Raw genomic sequence first — 21,600 nt, 5'->3', positions numbered from 1 at the left:
TAGTCAGTACGGCTACAGCAATTCATACAACAATCTGTAGTCAGTATGGCTACAGCAATTCATACAACAATCTGTAGTCAGTATGGCTACAGCAATTCATACAACAATCTGTAGTCAGTATGACTACAGCAATACAAACAACAATCTGTAGTCAGTATGCCTACAGCAATTCATACAACAATCTGTAGTCAGTATGGCTACAGCAATTCATACAACAATCTGTAGTCAGTATGGCTACAGCAATTCATACAACAATCTGTAGTCAATTCATACAACAATCTGTAGTCAGTATGGCTACAGCAATTCATACAACAATCTGTAGTCAGTATGGCTACAGCAATTCATACAACAATCTGTAGTCAGTATGGCTACAGCAATACAAACAACAATCTGTAGTCAGTATGGCTACAGCAATTCAAAGACAATCTGTAGTCAGTATGGCTACAGCAATTCAAAGAACAATCTGTAGTCAGTACGGCTACAGCAATACAAACAACAATCTGTAGTCAGTATGGCTACAGCAATTCATACAACAATCTGTAGTCAGTACGGCTACAGCAATTCATACAACAATCTGTAGTCAGTATGGCTACAGCAATTCATACAACAATCTGTAGTCAGTATGGCTACAGCAATTCATACAACAATCTGTAGTCAGTATGACTACAGCAATACAAACAACAATCTGTAGTCAGTATGGCTACAGCAATTCATACAACAATCTGTAGTCAGTATGGCTACAGCAATTCATACAACAATCTGTAGTCAGTATGGCTACAGCAATTCATACAACAATCTGTAGTCAGTATGGCTACAGCAATTCATACAACAATCTGTAGTCAGTATGGCTACAGCAATTCATACAACAATCTGTAGTCAGTATGGCTACAGCAATTCATACAACAATCTGTAGTCAGTATGGCTACAGCAATTCATACAACAATCTGTAGTCAGTATGGCTACAGCAATTCATACAACAATCTGTAGTCAGTATGGATATAACAATTCATACAACAATTCTGTAGTCAGTATGGCTACAGCAATTCATACAACAATCTGTAGTCAGTATGACTAAATTCCAAACTATTACCATTTGTTAATTCTATCAATTAATATTAACTAGTATTTATGGAAACCCTTTCAGTGTAACGTCTTAAATTTGGGCATTTATAATTTGTAAGTCTCCCAAGAGTTTGTTAATCTTTTATAATCTTATATAATTGTCTCTCTTCAATACATGGCTTGGCTTACACATTTTCACACTAGCTCCAATCACATAACTATTAATTAAGAATAGAATAGATGTTAAGTCTAATTATCTGTAGGCAAGGTCATTTGCTGGAGAGTCAACACCACAGCTGTTATATACCCTCGGCCTACAAATGTTTATGTTTGAATATATATAAAATGTGATTAGTTTTTTTACTGTCTATATAATGTTCGAGTCCTTTGTTCATAAATCATTACTAGGGTACAGTCTTATCAACTAGTTTTAATGGAAACCAAAGTTTCATCACAACTTTCTTTTCAGTAAGATTCTCTCATATCCTTTCTAACATTTACCTCACATCTCATCTCACAACTTACATATCACATCTCACAATCACATCTCATCTAACATCTCATCTCACTTCTCATCTAATATCTCATCTTACATATCACATCTCATCTCACTTCTCATCTAATATCTCATCTTACATATCACATCTCATCCAACATCTCATCTAATATCTCAGCTTACATATCCTATCTCATCTCACATGTCATCTCACAGCTTGCATATCACATCTCATCTCACATCTTACATCACATGTTACATATACCACATCTCATACTTTCTGAGAAATAGTGGTAACAAACTTCAATTATCATTATCCAAGATGGCGGCCTGCCAGCCATCTTGTTCATCAATAGGACCCAAAATGCAGTATGCACAACTAGGGCCCTAGGGAAACTTACATATGAAATATGTGACAGATTCTTTCAGTACTTTCTGAGAAATAGCCGTAACAAACTTCAACTATCAAAGTCCAAAATGGCAACCAGTCGAACATCTTGTCAAATTTGAGAAAGATCCTTTCAGAGCTTTCTAGGAAATAGTGGCAACAAGAATTGTTAACAGATGAAAGGATGATGGATGACAGTCAATTTGATCTCCTGTGCAGAAACACTACGTTATAATATCTGCACACTTCTTACCGTTTTTAGGTCTTCAAGTCTAGTAGCCACTCCATTGGACATCTCAAACCTATCCTGGGCATTCTCAGGGCAAGGGTACAAGACTGCCTTAAATCTGAAGTAATAATAAATAAGTAATTGGCCATGACGGTCATCTGAGTACCTTGGCAATAATCATATAGGAAATTAATTAGATATAGTGTCATGCATCATGGTTGCCATCTTCAATTGGGGATCAACCAGAGATGTAACAACACTTTGTCGGGACCATGTCAGGATCATTTCATGCAAGTTTCAGCCAAATCGCACTGGTAGAACTTGAGAAGAAGTTCAAAATGTGTTTTCAAGATGGTGGCTGTGGCGGCCATCTTGGATTTCGGATCGACCCGAAAAATAAGAACACTTTGTCGGGACCATGTCAGGATCATTTCATGCAAGTCTCAGCCAAATCGCACCGGTAGAACTTGAGAAGAAGTTCAAAATGTGTTTTCAAGATGGCGGCTGTGGCGGCCATCTTTGATTTCGGATCGACCCGAAAAATAACAACACTTTGTCGGAACCATGTCAGGATCATTTCATGCAAGTTTCAGCCAAATCGCACTAGTAGAACTTGAGAAGAAGTTCAAAATGTGTTTTCAAAATGACGGCTGTGGCGGCCATCTTGGATTTCGGATCGACCCGAAAAATAACAACACTTTGTCTGGACCATGTCAGGATCATTTCATGCAAGTTTCAGCCAAATCGCACCGGTATAACTTGAGAAGAAGTTCAAAATGTGTTTTCAAGATGGCGGCTGTGGCGGCCATCTTGGATTTCGGATCGACCTGAAAAATAACAACACTTTGTCGGGACCATGTCAGGATCATTTTTATGCAAGTTTCAGCCAATCTGCACTTGTAGAACTTGAGAAGAAGTTCAAAATGTGTTTTCAAGATGGCGGCTGTGGCGGCCATCTTGGATTTCGGATCGACCCGAAAAATAACAACACTTTGTCGGGACCATGTCAGGATCATTTCATGCAAGTCTCAGCCAAATCGCACTGGTAGAACTTGAGAAGAAGTTCAAAATATGTTTTCAAGATGGCGGCTGTGGCGGCCATCTTGGATTTCGGATCGACCCGAAAAATAACAACACTTTGTCGGGACCATGTCAGGATCATTTCATGTAAGTTTCAGCTTAATCCCACTGGTCAAACTTGAGAAGAAGATTGAAATGTGAAAAGTTTACGGACGGCGGTTGGCGCACGGCGGACGGCGGACGGCGCACGGCGCACGACGACGGACGAAGCATGATGACTATAGGTCATCCTGACCCTTAAATCTGAAGTAATAATAAATAAGTAATTGGCCATGACTTGATTTAAAAAATCCATCTTTAACAACTTCATTAGCCTGAATATTATTCTAACTATTATGAATGTTTTGAGATTTACTTACCCCTGTAACTATATGATGAATACCTAGAGATATACTTACCCCTGTAACTATGATGAATATTTAGAGATTGACTTACCCCTTAACTACGATGAATATTTAGAGATTTACTTACCCCTGTAACTATGATGAATATTTAGAGATATACTTACCCCTTAACTATGATGAATATTTAGAGATTTACTTACACCTGTAACTATGATGAATATTTAAAGATTTACTTACACCTGTAACTATGATGAATATTTAGAGATTTACTTACCCCTGTAACTATGATGAATATTTAGAGATATACTTACCCCTTAACTATGATGAATATTTAGAGATATACTTACCCCTGTAACTATGATGAATATTTAGAGATTTACTTACCCCTGTAACTATGATGAATATTTAGAGATTGACTTACCCCTGTAACTATGATTAATATTTAGAGATTTACTTACACCTGTAACTATGATGAATATTTATAGATATACTTACCCCTTAACTATGATGAATATTTAGAGATTTACTTACCCCTGTAACTATGATGAATATTTAGAGATATACTTACCCCTGTAACTATGATGAATATTTAGAGATTGACTTACCCCTGTAACTATGATGAATATTTAGAGATTGACTTACCCCTGTAACTATGATGAATATTTAGAGATATACTTACCCCTGTAACTATGATGAATATTTAGAGATTGACTTACCCCTCACAAATCTTCCTTACTCTGGCCTTCAGCTGTTCACCTTGGTAGAAAACTATGAAGACTGACTTGTGGATTTCATCACCCTGGACCAACACATACAACAGAAATTTAAAATTCACAAAATAATGATGTACATCAAATTGCATCAATCAATATGTATGTATTTAAACAAGAGATTCCAGAGGTGTTTTGGCATCCAACATAGAATGATCTACACTTATATTACACAATGAAAAGAGGGATATTTTCTCTGCTTTTGTCTTCTTTTCCTTTGAAATAATGAATTAACATAGGGAAACTTCACATTAAGTGTGCTTGACAGAAACTTGTCAAATTCAATATGGCCACTGTCTGCCATATATATGTTATGCATGGATTTGTTTCAAAATGGATACGCAGAACTAAGTACCATGAAGACCTGAAATATTAAATACTAGACTTAACCATTGGAATGTGTGATGAAGCAGAGATAAAGTAGGTGAATTAAGATATTTCATTGTGGAGGCACAGGAGAAATATTTCATTATCTTTTTATATTCTGTGACAGTCCAACTGTTTATCAAAGTTTACCGTGACTGGATCCTTCATAACTTCATGAATATCCTCGTAGCGCAGGAACACATTACCACGACACGCAAACCACATCATCCTCTCAAACACAGGAATCTTCTCTCTGGGCACTACGCCGGCCACAAACCTGGACAGAAAACATATACAACAGTGATTATTTAGTCCAATTACAGAGTTATCTGCCCTTGTGGGTAGGTATAGTTTGTGATTGTCAGGGAAAATGATGTTATTTCCTGCAAAAAGTACAATGTTATGTTACAAGAGGCCCTTGGGCCTTAGCAGTCATCTGACTATTGGCACAAAACAACATAGCCACAGTAGTAAACCTGTCATGGCTAAAAATATGGCAATACAAGGAAATAATTAGTTGAAGCTGTAAGTTTTCGATATATTTGATGAATTTTCCCTTAAAAGTAATTCAAGGTCATTCATTTTAACAAACTTGGTAGCCCTTCATCCTAGTATACTACAGGCCTAAAATCAGTACTCTAGGGCTCTTATAATTAGTTATTGATAAACAAGAGGATCATTGTTTCTTTTCTAAAGGAATTTACCTTTAATTTCCCTATTGGGCCCCACTCTTTCTGCTGTAGGGGGTCAGAGTCAAAATTTATAAAAACAAAATCTGTTCCCCTTCCCCAGAGGATGTTTCTGGCCAAATTTGGTTACAATCCATGCAGAAATCTATGACTAGTAGTGATTTAAAGGATTTATCTCTATTTCCTTTATTGGGCCCTGCACCTTCGGGCCTGGTGAGCTAAAATTCCAAGTAAAAATTGAGAATGGTGTAGAAACACTAGATAGTTAAACAAGAGGATTGTGAAAACTTACCCTAGCTGTACAGTAGCGGAGGACATGCCAGCTTCTTCGTGGACGAGGGCCATCTGGGCGTCGTCTATCAAACTGTGGTGGCCACCATGCTACAGGAGAGTGTCAATAATCAATAGGGGCTTTGTATCAAAACTCAGAAAATATAAAAAGTTAGAACACAAGCTAATTAACGTATGGAACACTGCATTACGTATTAATAGTAACTTCAATATTTGGGAGGGAAACTTGCATTATTTTCTGCACATGTTTTGAGCAAATATTAATTAATAAAGTAAACAATTCGGTCTAAGAGAACATTAAAATTTGTACATATATTGTAAACAAACCAGTTCTAATGGAAATTAGATCAGTCGGTTTTACCGTGATATGCAAAAAACCATGAAATGATGGCATGGCAATACTTTTCAAACATGTATCCAAAAGTAATGAACTTGTCTAGACTGGAGTCGACAGTATAACCTAGATGAATTGTCTTCTAAAAATTTATTCTCAGGTCACTGGAGTCAGATGCTTTTGGCTAAGACCAAACATGAGACTATAAATAGATTTCAAGGTCACTGGAGTCAGATACTTTTACAATACATGATGCACTATGTACTAGATTTCAATTAAGGTCACTGAGATCAGATATACTTTTACCAAACAGAGACTATAAATAGATTTCAAGGTCACTGGAGTCAGATACTTTTAACAAACATGAGACTATTACTAGATTTCAAGGTCACTGGAGTCAGATACTTTTACCAAGAGCTCGAGACTATTAATAGATTTCAAGGTCACTGGAGTTAAATACTTTTACCAAGGTACTTTAAATAGATATCAAGGTCACTGGAGTTAGATACTTTTACCAAGAGACTATAAATAGATTCCAAGGTCATTGGAGTCATATACTCTATCAAACATGAGACTTTAGATAAATTTCAAGGTCACTTGAGTCAAATATAACATGTATTTGAAATAAAACTTCATACTTCTTCAAAAAAAACTTGTGTTTTTTTGAGGACCTCCCTAAGCTCTGATAACTCCAGAAAGTTTCTCCTCAGAGCTTCTGCATTAGTGTTGACTTCTCGGAGTTCAGATTCTATTTTCTCAAACGTTGCCTCTAGGTCTATCATTTCTTTGGGTGCAGGAGCCTTTGGGTTCTCATTATTGTCCGGAATTTTCATTTCATCTTTCTTCAGCTCTTTCTCAATATACCCTAATAATGATTAAATTTGATTCATTTGTTTTATGATGTAAAACAGCAATTTCTTTTAAAACATTCTAATTATTAAAGATGCTACACTGCTGACGAATGATATTTTACTGTATCAAAAACAGAAGCAGAAAAATAAGTATTTTTCTTCAGGTACAAAACTTATATACTTTACAACATTACCATCTTATTTCACTTCAAGATAAAAAATTTAAAATAATTAATTGCATCCGGAAATAATTCCATGGCACTATTTCCTATATGAAATGAAGTACTGATTGCACATCTACCAAAAGCAAAACAAGTTGTTGTGTATCATTTTTTGTGTTACAGGTAATTAGACATTCATTTACACGAGAATGCACCGATTATTGTTCAAAAGATGAGTATCAGTTATGTCCTGTCGGCAGTGGAACATCTTTAATAAGTATACATGTTCGTGCATAAAATAACTTCTTGAACTATTTATTCTTCTATCTACATTTCACTTCATATCCGTTCTATAATGCTTTGTCATTTTACTTCAGTTGATATTTAATAATTGATATATACAGGTTGACTTTTAAATAACCTTGGAGTATAATCTAAAAGATATACAGATGTAACTGTATAAATACATAACAAAATGAATGTCATACAATCACTTACGCAACTTTCTTTCCATTTCGTCACAGCGCATAATTTCATTGACAAACTTCCTTTGGAAAGCATTCACATCAGGGTTAAGCTGTATAATCAAAGAAATTATCAATATAAAACTTTGTAAGAGATTATCAATAATATGTCACTTTGTAAGAGAGTGTCAATAATATAAAAACTGTAAGAGATTATCAATAATCATTACAAGCCCGCCACCTCTGGGTCACGGGTTTGAATCCCATGTGAGGCAGTTGCCAGGTACTGACCACTGGTTGGTTGTTTTTCCTCCATCAACAAACCTAGCACGTCCTTACATGAACCTGGCTGTTGATAGGGTGTTACGCTATAAAAAAATATACATTGTATATATTTCTTAATAAAAAAGAAAAATACTTACATGATTATATGACATTTTGTGTACTTTAAACCATTTTGAATGAAAACATTTTGATAGTAGTTAGTGAAACAAAACTTACATCTTTGAACTGAACCAGGCCCAGTTCTCCAAGTTCAGATACACAAGCGTATGCAGCCTCCGATTGCAGAAAGATCTGGCAGAGGTTCATCTCTTCACTGCGGAAAAGTGCCCCCATCTTGGACGGTTGTTGTGGCTAACACACTCCCAGAAATGTTGTCCTTTTGAATCAATTTGACCTCTAAAATTACAAAAATTAATTCCATGTTATTCAAAATTCCATTTCAGTTTACTGTTTTTGTTAACAGTTAAAACTTGATAATTCTCTGTCAGGGGGATCCTATTAACATTGAAGTATAAAGTTCAGTTGTAAAGCAAGGAAAAGAAAACTGTCTCCATGTTGTTAGGTCACTATGACCATTAATGTGTAGATTCATTAGATGAACTCTGGCGGACATTTACTAAGATGAACTCTGGCAGACATTTACTTAGATGAACTCTGGCGGACATTTACTTAGATGAACTCTGGCGGACATTTACTTAGATGAACTCTGGCGGACATTTACTTAGATGAACTCTGGCGGACATTTACTAAGATGAACTCTGGCAGACATTTACTTAGATGAACTCTGGCGGACATTTACTTAGATGAACTCTGGCAGACATTTACTTAGATGAACTCTGGCAGACATTTACTTAGATGAACTCTGGTGGACATTTACTTAGATGAACTCTGGCGGACATTTACTAAGATGACTCTGGTGGAAATTTACTAAGATGAACTCTGGCGGACATTTACTTAGATGAACTCTGGCGGACATTTACTTAGATGAACTCTGGCGGACATTTACTAAGATGAACTCTGGCTGACATTTACTTAGATGAACTCTGGCGGACATTTACTTAAATGAACTCTGGCGGGCATTTACTAAGATGAACTCTGGCGGACATTTACTTAGATGAGCTCTGGTGGACATTTACTAAGATGAACTCTGGTGGACATTTACTTAGATCACCTCTGGTGGACATTTACTTAGATGAACTCTGGCGGACATTTACTAAGATGACTCTGGTGGAAATTTACTAAGATGAACTCCGGTGGACATTTACTTAGATGAACTCCGGTGGACATTTACTTAGATGAACTCTGGCGGACATTTACTTAGATGAACTCTGGCGGACATTTACTTAGATGAACTCTGGCGGACATTTACTAAGATGAACTCTGGCGGACATTTACTAAGATGAACTCTGGCGGACATTTACTTAGATGAACTCTGGCGGACATTTACTAAGATGAACTCTGGTGGACATTTTCTAAGATGCACTCTGGTGGACATTTACTTAGATGAACTCTGGTGGACATTTATTAAAATGAACTCTGGTGGATATTTTCTTTGATGAACTCTGGCGGATATTTACTTAGATGAACTTTGGCTTACTTAGATGTATTCTAGATGTGCTTTAATTAACAACCAAGCAACGTATTGATTTTACACATAAAGTTGTAGCCATCTGGTGCCTACACTGTAGTACATACACATACTGACTTATAGTATAGCTACTCGACACTTTGATATGTGAATGATGTACATTGCTAATGAAGAGATCTAGACCTTTGATCAGTCAAACATATGCATATAGATTTTGATCATTGAGTGTAAATAATTATCTATCATTGCCAGCTGTTTGAGAGGGCACTATTGCCTCATAGTATACTATAGTGCCCAAGCCGAAGACGAGGGTACTATCCCATCACGAGACAATACTATGAGGCAATAATGCCCTCTCAACCAGGCCATAATGGGTCAGTGATTTTTCAGGGTATTTTGGGGAAAAAAGTTTTTGTAACAATTTGGGAAGTTTTTATCGCAAAAGTTACTCATTACTGAACATGGTAGTACAGGTAATAAGATATTGTACAACAGTAAACTGTTTCATTTTATCAAAAGGTTACACCCATCACAACAGTTTCACATTAGTTTTTTTTTTAATTAAACAACAAGGGGAGCTCGAGGGATTTCCTGGTTTTCTTTGTTTTTCAGCGATTTGATTGTGGAATTTTTCATTGTATTTGGGGAAAAAATAGAGGGGGGGGGGGGGGTTGGCATTAGGAATGGGGTCGTTTACCGACCCCAGTTATATAAGGAGAAAAATCAATGTGGGTTTAGTACATCAACTCTCATATGTGATCCATTATATGACATTGTAACGCAGCACGTCAAGGGACGTATCACAAAGCTATCTTCATTTCCACCCAATGTTGTTAAGTTAAAGTACAAAATATGGTATAAATTGTCGTGGAAATCTGTGTTTCCTGAAACTATATGCAGTTTCATGAAGATTACAAGTAGATAAATATACAACAGTGAGCTTTCATCTGTAGAAAAGCAATATTTGCTGCCTTCCCAGTACACCACAGCCTGTCCACCATCTTGACTCTTGGTCGAGGCGCAACATTGTAATGACGCCATGGGATAGTGGCGTCACAATATAGATTTAATATGTTCAATTTCGCACCACTTCAATAGTGCCCGCTTCTCTGGGCACTTATTGCAATTAGTACCTATAAGGGAACTTGTAGCCAATCAAAATCCAGTATTTTGTCACATGATCATTATGTTCTATTCAGAAATAGGGACATGGGGGCTGATCATGACAAGATAATTTTAAGTTGTCATGACAAATAGACACAGTCAACCTCAAGTCCTGGGTCATTACAAGTTGAAACTTCCCTAAACGGATACAGTGGAACTTCCCTAAACCGATCACCGTCGGTGCATAGAATTTCGGCCGATTTAAAGAGCGTTTGTTTTCAGAAGTGAATCTAATATCCACAATAGACATATGGATCATGATCCATATATATTTGACCAAAACTCTTTTATTCTACATTATATACTATATCATGTGTCTAATATTGATTAAAACTGATCAATGATATTGTTTATGTAATTTATCAAGAAAGAGTGAATGAACCATTTAAAATTATAGATAAACAACAATCTTGATATTGTTACCACTTATAAAAGTTATAAGTTGTGTGAAAAGTCTGCAATGACATATGGCCATAGTCTGTGGTGATATTCAATGAAAAATATAAATGATAACATTTAAAATTGTGTGGTTACTAATTCATAAACAATTACACAGTGATCATACGGATCAGCAGACGCCAGTCGTTATGCGACATGGTCATTTCTTAAACAAATATAAATGGCTTCGGCTTTTTCATACAGAGAATGTACAACTGAATAAATAATCCATGTGAGGCCTCAAAATTGAATACAAAACTTTGTCTTTTCTAGCTATATATATATAGTTATCTACTTGATAGTGTGGTAGCTATAAAGGCCTACAGCTACGATAGGGTGTGACGATCTGGTTTGATTTATCTTCGATTTGAGACAAGACAAATAACAAGACAACAGACATCATTAAATCCTTACATCACCTCCTCAGGTGTAATTATAGGGTTCACATATAAGGACATGGCATGCAACAGCTATATATGGACACAGGTGTGTATTTCATGGTCAGTTAGTTATAATTATGCACTGACCTCATGTCATTGATGTCGCTCATACAAGGTATCAGTGTTTTTTCAGGGTATTTTGGGGAAAAAAATTTGTAACAAATTTGGAATTTTTAATCGCAAAAAGAGCAATTTTGGGAAAAAGTTACCCATTATTGAACATGGTCTTATAGGTGATTAGACAATGTAAAACAGTAAACTTTTTAATTTTATCAAAGGGTGATGACCATCACAACAACATCAGAGTAGTTTGTTTTTGGATTTAACAACGAGGGAGGAGATTTCCAGGTTTTATTTGTTTTTCAGCAATTTGATTTGGGAATTTTTCATTGTAATTGGAAAAAAATTAGGGGGTTTGGCATTAGGAATGGGGTCGTTTACCTACCCCAGTTATATAAGGAGAAAAATCACTGGGTATGGCCGGTTTTTAGAATCAGTTTTGGGAACTTTTAATTACTAATAAAGAAGAATTTGTTCCGTAAATCAAATTCGTGTTTGGTTTCAAGAGATGATTAGTTTTGAAAAGGATCGGTTTTGGGAAGTTATCCGACTACTAATAATCATTAAATGTGCATATCACTGGATAAGCAAACAACCGTCACCAGTGAAAGATTTAGTTGTGCGTTAAATATCCTGTTTACATGTAGTAATGTCATTTTTGGGCATATGCCAAAAATTTGTGGTGGGAAAAAGACAGACTAGTGGCGAAAAACTGTGACTCAAAGCTAAGCCTGTTTACTACCATATAAGGTATATGTACAAGGACCTAAGATGGTGAGCCCCTAAGATTTAGGTTTAAGAATGCTAAGTAATGGCCTAATATTATCAAAGAAAAATCCCAACTACAAGCACTAATATAGCTACACTAATATAACGGAATCAACAATTATATCAATATTTGAATTAAAATCCTCATAAGAAGTTCTCATAAATAACTGAATCTATAAAAATTCAATAGTTTTGGTGAGAAATTGATGAATAATATTACCTGTGTCCGGTAGGTCTCACCCTGTACCTGTACAACTATAGGTCTCAATGATTATCACTAGAGCTAAACTACACTGGTATTTAGTACACCTGATGTCAGCATACCACTGTGACCAGGTATACCTGTAGGCTAACTAACATCTACCTATGGTATACCGCGGGTAGCCTCTAACTATCATCTGATAAGTCCCTTATCACTTTATCACAAATTTCCATAAATACTTATACATTGCATATATTAGTATTATATTTGCATATATGACCAGTTGCATAGTCTAGCTTTATATTACTAATGTTAACCATTGAATATTTATTGGCAATATATGTTTTAAATGGCACTACATATACATGTAGCTTTTGCAATTTCACATCTACTTCTACATGTATTTACTTTTCGTCTTCAAAGTTGATAAAACAAACCTCTTGTGATTATTACGATATAAGTGATTATTACAATACATGACATTGTGATTATTACGATATAACTGATTATTACGATATAACTGATTACCTCTGGAAATCAGAATAAGACCAGGGATACCATCATAGGGTATATCATAAAGCACTAAGCCTTGATCATATCAAAAGCAGGGTGTCATAACTGCACTAAGCCTTGATCAAGTAAAACCAGGGATGTCATAACTCACTAAGCCTTGATCAAGTAAAACCAGGGATGTCATAACTCACTAAGCCTTGATCAAGTAAAACCAGGGATGTCATAACTCACTAAGCCTTGATCAAGTCAAACCAGGGATGTCATAACTCACTAAGCCTTGATCAAGTAAAACCAGGGATGTCATAACTCACTAAGCCTTGATCAAGTAAAACCAGGGATGTCATAACTCACTAAGCCTTGATCAAGTAAAACCAGGGATGTCATAACTCACTAAGCCTTGATCAAGTCAAACCAGGGATGTCATAACTCACTAAGCCTTGATCAAGTCAAACCAGGGATGTCATAACTCACTAAGCCTTGATCAAGTCAAACCAGGGATGTCATAACTCACTAAGCCTTGATCAAGTCAAACCAGGGATGTCATAACTCACTAAGCCTTGATCAAGTCAAACCAGGGATGTCATAACTCACTAAGCCTTGATCAAGTCAACCCAGGGATGTCATAACTCACTAAGCCTTGATCAAGTCAAACCAGGGATGTCATAACTCACTAAGCCTTGATCAAGTCAAACCAGGGATGTCATAACTCACTAAGCCTTGATCAAGTCAAACCAGGGATGTCATAACTCACTAAGCCTTGATCAAGTCAAACCAGGGATGTCATAACTCACTAAGCCTTGATCAAGTCAAACCAGGGATGTCATAACTCACTAAGCCTTGATCAAGTCAAACCAGGGATGTCATAACTCACTAAGCCTTGATCAAGTCAAACCAGGGATGTCATAACTCACTAAGCCTTGATCAAGTAAAACCAGGGATGTCATAACTCACTAAGCCTTGATCAAGTAAAACCAGGGATGTCATAACTCACTAAGCCTTGATCAAGTAAACCTGATGTCATAACTCACTAAGCCTTGATCAAGTCAAACCAGGGATGTCATAACTCACTAAGCCTTGATCAAGTCAAACCAGGGATGTCATAACTCACTAAGCCTTGATCAAGTCAAACCAGGGATGTCATAACTCACTAAGCCTTGATCAAGTCAAACCAGGGATGTCATAACTCACTAAGCCTTGATCAAGTCAAACCAGGGATGTCATAACTCACTAAGCCTTGATCAAGTCAAACCAGGGATGTCATAACTCACTAAGCCTTGATCAAGTCAAACCAGGGATGTCATAACTCACTAAGCCTTGATCAAGTCAAACCAGGGATGTCATAACTCACTAAGCCTTGATCAAGTCAAACCAGGGATGTCATAACTCACTAAGCCTTGATCAAGTAAAACCTGGGATGTCATAACTCACTAAGCCTTGATCAAGTAAAACCTGGGATGTCATAACTCACTAAGCCTTGATCAATTCAAACCAGGGATGTCATAACTCACTAAGCCTTGATCAAGTCAAACCAGGGATGTCATAACTCACTAAGCCTTGATCAATTCAAACCAGGGATGTCATAACTCACTAAGCCTTGATCAAGTCAAACCAGGGATGTCATAACTCACTAAGCCTTGATCAAGTCAAACCAGGGATGTCATAACTCACTAAGCCTTGATCAAGTCAAACCAGGGATGTCATAACTCACTAAGCCTTGATCAATTCAAACCAGGGATGTCATAACTCACTAAGCCTTGATCAAGTCAAACCAGGGATGTCATAACTCACTAAGCCTTGATCAATTCAAACCAGGGATGTCATAACTCACTAAGCCTTGATCAAGTAAAACCAGGGATGTCATAACTCACTAAGCCTTGATCAATTCAAACCAGGGATGTCATAACTCACTAAGCCTTGATCAAGTAAAACCAGGGATGTCATAACTCACTAAGCCTTGATCAAGTAAAACCAGGGATGTCATAACTCACTAAGCCTTGATCAAGTAAAACCAGGGATGTCATAACTCACTAAGCCTTGATCAAGTAAAACCAGGGATGTCATAACTCACTAAGCCTTGATCAAGTAAAACCAGGGATGTCATAACTCACTAAGCCTTGATCAATTCAAACCAGGGATGTCATAACTCACTAAGCCTTGATCAAGTAAAACCAGGGATGTCATAACTCACTAAGCCTTGATCAATTCAAACCAGGGATGTCATAACTCACTAAGCCTTGATCAAGTCAAACCAGGGATGTCATAACTCACTAAGCCTTGATCAAGTCAACCCAGGGATGTCATAACTCACTAAGCCTTGATAAAGTCAAACCAGGGATGTCATAACTCACTAAGCCTTGATCAAGTCAAACCAGGGATGTCATAACTCACTAAGCCTTGATCAAGTAAAACCAGGGATGTCATAACTCACTAAGCCTTGATCAAGTCAAACCAGGGATGTCATAACTCACTAAGCCTTGATCAAGTCAAAACCAGGGATGTCATAACTCACTAAGCCTTGATCAAGTCAAACCAGGGATGTCATAACTCACTAAGCCTTGATCAAGTCAAAACCAGGGATGTCATAACTCACTAAGCCTTGATCAAGTCAAACCAGGGATGTCATAACTCACTAAGCCTTGATCAAGTCAAACCAGGGATGTCATAACTCACTAAGCCTTGATCAAGTAAAAACCAGGATGTCATAACTCACTAAGCCTTGATCAAGTAAAACCAGGGATGTCATAACTCACTAAGCCTTGATCAAGTAAAACCAGGGATGTCATAACTCACTAAGCCTTGATCAATTCAAACCAGGGATGTTATAACACAGGAGTGTAAATTATAATACCTGAACTGGTATGTAACCTGGATGCATAATCTCACTAAGCCTTGATCAAGTAAAACCAGGGATGTCATAACTCACTAAGCCTTGATCAAGTCAAACCAGGGATGTCATAACTCACTAAGCCTTGATCAATATAAAAACAGGGATGTTATAACACAGGAGTGTAAATTATAATACCTGAACTGGTATGTAACCTGTCACATGAAGCTATATTGCATGACAAAGTTGTACTATAAATAAATAACATTTACAAACAAACATAAATATCTTAATCGAAAAATGGATTTGGTCATGTTTCTGTTCCTTGTTGCTCCGCCTATACGTAACAGCCTACTTTGTAAACAAGTTAAACATAGCGGCTGTTCAAGTTTACACTTATATAAATCTTGCTTATATTTCATGAGTACACCATTTAAAATACTTTCTTCAGTATGCATAGAAGTGTATACATATTATATCTCTATTTTGATATTTTGTGTATTAAATATATGGTGTAAACAGTTTTTACATTATCAATCTAATTTCAAAAATTTTCTTTACCAAAGCTTAAGCCTTATTTTTTAACATTACATAAACTCTACAACAGCAATAGCAAATCAGGCTAATGTCATCATCCATTATAGAGAAATTGTAGCACGGACATTTTGAATTTATTTCATTGTATAAAATTGCTTGCTGATAATTCCATTCTGAACCACTGTGTTGAGATGTGAACAACTGTCTTTGATCAATTCAGTGGTTTGTTTACGTAATATTCAGATAATTTCCTTATTGGTAACAGGAAGTATAAATTAAAAGTTGACAATAATACTAGTAATGGTGTCAGTCCTAAATAGCTATGGGGGCTCACCGCTAAAGGCCCTGTGTGTCCCACTACCAGGTAAAATATAAGCATGTCTTAATCCAAAGCTGTATAAAGCTGTCAATAATTATTGCTTAAAGCAAGATGTATACATTTCATTTTTTGGAAAAGTTAAAATTATTTACTTCTTAGTTTTTATGTTATAATCAATCTATAACTCTAACAATACATGTAATATTTATATCACAAAGATTTCCATGTATCTGGAAAAAATGGTCAGATTTCATTTCAAAAAGCATTAAAATACATCATTTTTATGATTTATTCTTACAACTAAGGCAAATTAGTTCTGAGCAGTTTTAATACTAAGAGTTATAAATGTGCTGAAACTTTTGAAAGTAATATATAGTGATTGTGATAAGTATAAAATCTTTGTACGTGGCAGAGCATGTAGTATATCACACCCAAACCTACAGAAAACAATTCATGCACATTTAACACATATGTATAGGGATGGTTTTAGTCTGGGACGATTTAACCAGGGTGTCTGGATCTCGTTTTTACTCTGTACGTCTATAATGGCATATAGGTATTGGAAAAACATAACAAAAAATATGACCTACTAAACGAACACAGGGCACAGGCCACAAGTTGGGCATCTCTATTGTAATCCCCTCATCATTCATCAAAAGTGTGTCGATATCCAAAATAGATCTTGATTTGTCAATCAAAACAAAAATTATACATTTCTTATAAAAACAAATCCCAGTATCATGAACATTGTCTAAAATTTACAATTACTCCTGTTAATAACTTTACAAATGTCGAGACATATCGCGATCATAAATAACACTCACCTATATGTTCTGATGTTCAACTTCTTCAACTTTTCTCTAGGCCTAGAACTTAGTACTGATCGTCAGCTGACTTCCGCCTATCGATCACATGACGCAACATTATTTTGTAGGGGTGGGAAGGTTATTTTTATTCATTCAGAATTCCATAGGTTCAAACAGATATAAGAAAATTTCAATTGATACACTAATGTTCTTATTCATGAAAGGCATGAATGTACACAAATGTCGATGCAATATCTGCATCAACAAATTTTAAATTGATCCCTGTCTACCCGTTTGATGAAATAGAACAGCCCATTTTCGATCGTAAACCATTGGAGTGACCTGCCCTTTGATCGCCCTTTCCTGTTTACGTTTTCACCATGTGTTAACGTTTCACGATCATGTTGTGTACACCACATCTCCACACGGGCTATATATAGTCTTTATTTGAACGATCAAACGCCCGATGCAAATTATATTTGGCCTATACTAAGTATTCAGACTAAAAGGAGTATTGACTGAGGAACGGATTTTGAGAGGTAACCATATTTGATTGGCGGAAACTATAAGTATAACGTCATGTAATCCAGATTGGCACACATTTTTCTTATTTTTCACATTGTAAACACAGCATTGTCAGCACACCAAATCAGTAACTGTGTTATTGTACTGAGGAAAACGTAACCATGACCGGTACCATCTGACCATCATAGAATTAAAATGTACAGTTTTAATAAATCGATCCTCCATTGACATCTCCACTAATATTGCACATAATTATGACATCTGTCAAAGAACACTAACATGTACTGTAAATCCAATAATATTAGACGTCGATATTGAGAAACTTTTACATCAATGCTCATTATTAATTGTTCAGACTACATGACAACAAAAGATACGTTTCAATGTACGATTCCATTAATTTTCCAGTGGATTTTTTTTAAATCGGTACACAACGTTGACGTCTCTATTGTGATGTCATGATATCATCAGGTTTTTGCGCCATACTAGGATTTTTTCTTCTTAGTAGTATGAAAAAAAATAATCTGCCAAACAGAAAAGTCAGATTTAGTATGGGTTTACACATAAAACATTAGTGTTCCATGCAGAACACTATACGACTAGTTGTGATTTAAAGGAAATATTGACAGAAGACGAACGGCGCGGATGGACAGGACAACGGACGCAGCGCCATGACATAAGCTTTACGGCCCTTTGGGGCCAGGTGCGCTAAAAATGAAAGCCAAGTGTCCCCATTTCAAATAGCATATTTTGTTTAAACAAAAGAATTTTGTTTTAAAAACAGTACGTTATATCATCTTTATGAATGCACTGATACTCATTTTTTCAGATGGAGGAAAAAAACTGGAGGCTATGAGTTTTGGAGAAAAACTTTGAATTCTGCGAAGTATGTTGTGGCGCCCATGGTGGATCAGAGTGAATTGGCATGGAGAATGCTGAGTCGTCGCTATGGTGCTCAGCTCTGCTACACACCAATGCTACATGCGTCTGTGTTTAATAGAGACCAACACTATAGAAACTGAGGCCTTACAGTCATGTCCAGAGGACAGACCACTCCCATAGTACAGGTAACCACACACACCACACATAGTACAGGTAACACACACTGCACATAGTACAGGTAACATCACACCACACATAGTACAGGTAACACACACCACACATAGTACAGGTAACACACACCACACATAGTACAGGTAACACACACCACACATAGTACAGGTAACACACACCACACATAGTACAGGTAACACACACCACACATAGTACAGGTAACACTAACCACCATATTTCATTAGTACAGGTAACACAAACCACACATAGTACAGGTAACACACACCACACATAGACAGTCAGGGTAACACACGTTAATCACCGCACATAGTACAGGTAACACACCACCACACACACCATGAGTACAGGTAACACACACCACACATAAGTAAAGGTTTAACCACCCGTACCACTTAGAACAGGTAACAGTACAGATAACACAACACCACACATAGTACAGGTAACACACACACACAGGTAACACACACACATAGTACAGGTAACACACACCACACATAGTACAGGTAACACACACCACACATAGTACACACACACCACACATAGTACAGGTAACACACACCACATATTCATTAACAACACGTACACCGCACATAGTACAGTAACACACACCACCACATAGTACAGGGAGTAACAGGTAACACACGACAACAAATAGTACAGGTAACACACACCACACCACAACATAGTACAGGTAACACACACCACACATAGTACAGGTAACACACACCACCACATAGTACAGGTAACACACACCACACATTAGTACAGGTAACACACACCACACATAGTACAGGTAACACACACCACACATAGTACAGGTAACACACACAACACATAGTACAGGTAACACACACCACACATAGTACAGGTAACACACACCACACATAGTACAGGTAACACACACCACACATAGTACAGGTAACACACACCACACATAGTACAGGTAACACACACCACACATAGTACAGGTAACACACACCACACATAGTACAGGTAACACACACCACACATAGTACAGGTAACACACACCACACATAGTACAGGTAACACACACCACACATAGTACAGGTAACACACACCACACATAGTACAGGTAACACACACCACACATAGTACAGGTAACACACACCACACATAGTACAGGTAACACACATCACACATAGTACAGGTAACACACACACACATAGTACAGGTAACACACACCACACATAGTACAGTAAACACACAACACATAGAGTACAAGTAACACACACACGTATACATAGTACAGGTAACACACACCACACAATAGTACAGGTAACACACACCACACATAGTACAGGTAACACACACCACACATAGTACAGGTAACACACACCACACATAGTACAGGTAACACACACCACACATAGTACAGGTAACACACACCACACATAGTACAGGTAACACACACCACACATAGTACAGGTAACACACACCACACATAGTACAGGTAACACACACCACACATAGTACAGGTAAACACACACACACATAGTACAGGGGTAACACACACCACACATAGTACAGGTAACACACACCACACATAGTAACAGGTAACACACACCACACGATAGTACAGGTAACACACACCACACTATAGTACAGGTAACACTCACCACACATAGTACAGGTAACACACAACACACATAGTACAGGTAACACTCACACCACACATAGTATTACAGGTAAACACACACCCACACATAGTACAGGTAAACACCACACCAACACATAGTACAGGTAAACACACACCACACATAGTACAGGTAAACACACTCACACATAGTACAGGTAACACACACCGCACATAGTACAGGTAACACATACCACACATAGTATCAGGAACACACCCGCACATAGTACAGGTAACACTCACCACACATAGTACAGGTAACAAACACCACACATAGTAACAGTAACACACACGCAGCACATAGTACAGGTAACACACTACACCGCCACTATGTACAGGTAACACACACCGCACATAGTACAAGGTTAACATCACACCTACACATAGTACAGGTATAACACACACCACACATAGTACAGGTAACACACACACAGTAAGGTAACACATAGTACAGGTAACACACACACACGATAGTATACAGGTAACACACACCGCACATAGTACAGTAACAAACACCAACACATAGTACAGGTAAACAACACCACACATAGTACAGGTAACACACACCAACACATAGTACAGGTAACACACCAACACATAGTACAGGTAAACACAACACACAGTGCGTACAGGTAACACACACACACATAGTACAGGTAACACACCACCACACATAAGTACAGGTAACTCACACCACACATAATGTACAGGTAACACACACCAAATATAGTACAGGTAGCACACACCACACATGAGTATAGGTAACACACACCGCACATAGTAGACAGGTAACACAGCATCACACATAGTAACAGGTAACACACACCACACGATAGTACAGGTAACACACTACACACACATAGTACAGGTAACTCACA

General features: G+C 37.1%; 2 protein-coding genes across 10 annotated transcripts in view; one reads left to right on the top strand and one right to left on the bottom strand.

The window, feature by feature from the left end:
• The window catches only part of LOC138324032 (V-type proton ATPase 116 kDa subunit a1-like), a 54,933-nt gene extending 37,327 nt beyond the window's left edge, over positions 1-17,606 (bottom strand). For 8 of the 9 annotated variants that reach the window (XM_069269028.1, XM_069269032.1, XM_069269030.1 and 5 more), the window contains exons 1-8: positions 17,488-17,606; positions 8,027-8,206; positions 7,560-7,638; positions 6,688-6,914; positions 5,717-5,805; positions 4,886-5,012; positions 4,316-4,398; positions 2,200-2,293 (exon numbers count right to left, since the gene is read on the bottom strand). In XM_069269028.1, coding sequence (XP_069125129.1) covers positions 2,200-2,293; positions 4,316-4,398; positions 4,886-5,012; positions 5,717-5,805; positions 6,688-6,914; positions 7,560-7,638; positions 8,027-8,143 — 816 coding nt within the window. In that variant the 5' untranslated portion in view covers positions 8,144-8,206; positions 17,488-17,606. Of the gene's footprint in view, positions 1-2,199; positions 2,294-4,315; positions 4,399-4,885; positions 5,013-5,716; positions 5,806-6,687; positions 6,915-7,559; positions 7,639-8,026; positions 8,207-12,488; positions 12,593-17,487 lie in introns of those variants that run through there. The other variant, XM_069269029.1, reaches the window with a different exon arrangement.
• LOC138324459 (tRNA-dihydrouridine(16/17) synthase [NAD(P)(+)]-like) overlaps positions 9,747-21,600 on the top strand; it is a 28,264-nt gene continuing 16,410 nt past the window's right edge. The window contains 3 exon segments of the mRNA XM_069269523.1: positions 9,747-9,772; positions 18,824-19,013; positions 19,015-19,055. Coding sequence (XP_069125624.1) covers positions 9,747-9,772; positions 18,824-19,013; positions 19,015-19,055 — 257 coding nt within the window.

The sequence above is a fragment of the Argopecten irradians genome, chromosome 5 (assembly GCF_041381155.1).
Source record: "Argopecten irradians isolate NY chromosome 5, Ai_NY, whole genome shotgun sequence".
Taxonomy (NCBI): domain Eukaryota; kingdom Metazoa; phylum Mollusca; class Bivalvia; order Pectinida; family Pectinidae; genus Argopecten; species Argopecten irradians.
Note: the sequence above shows the minus strand (reverse complement) of the source record. Positions and strands in the feature narration are given on the sequence as shown.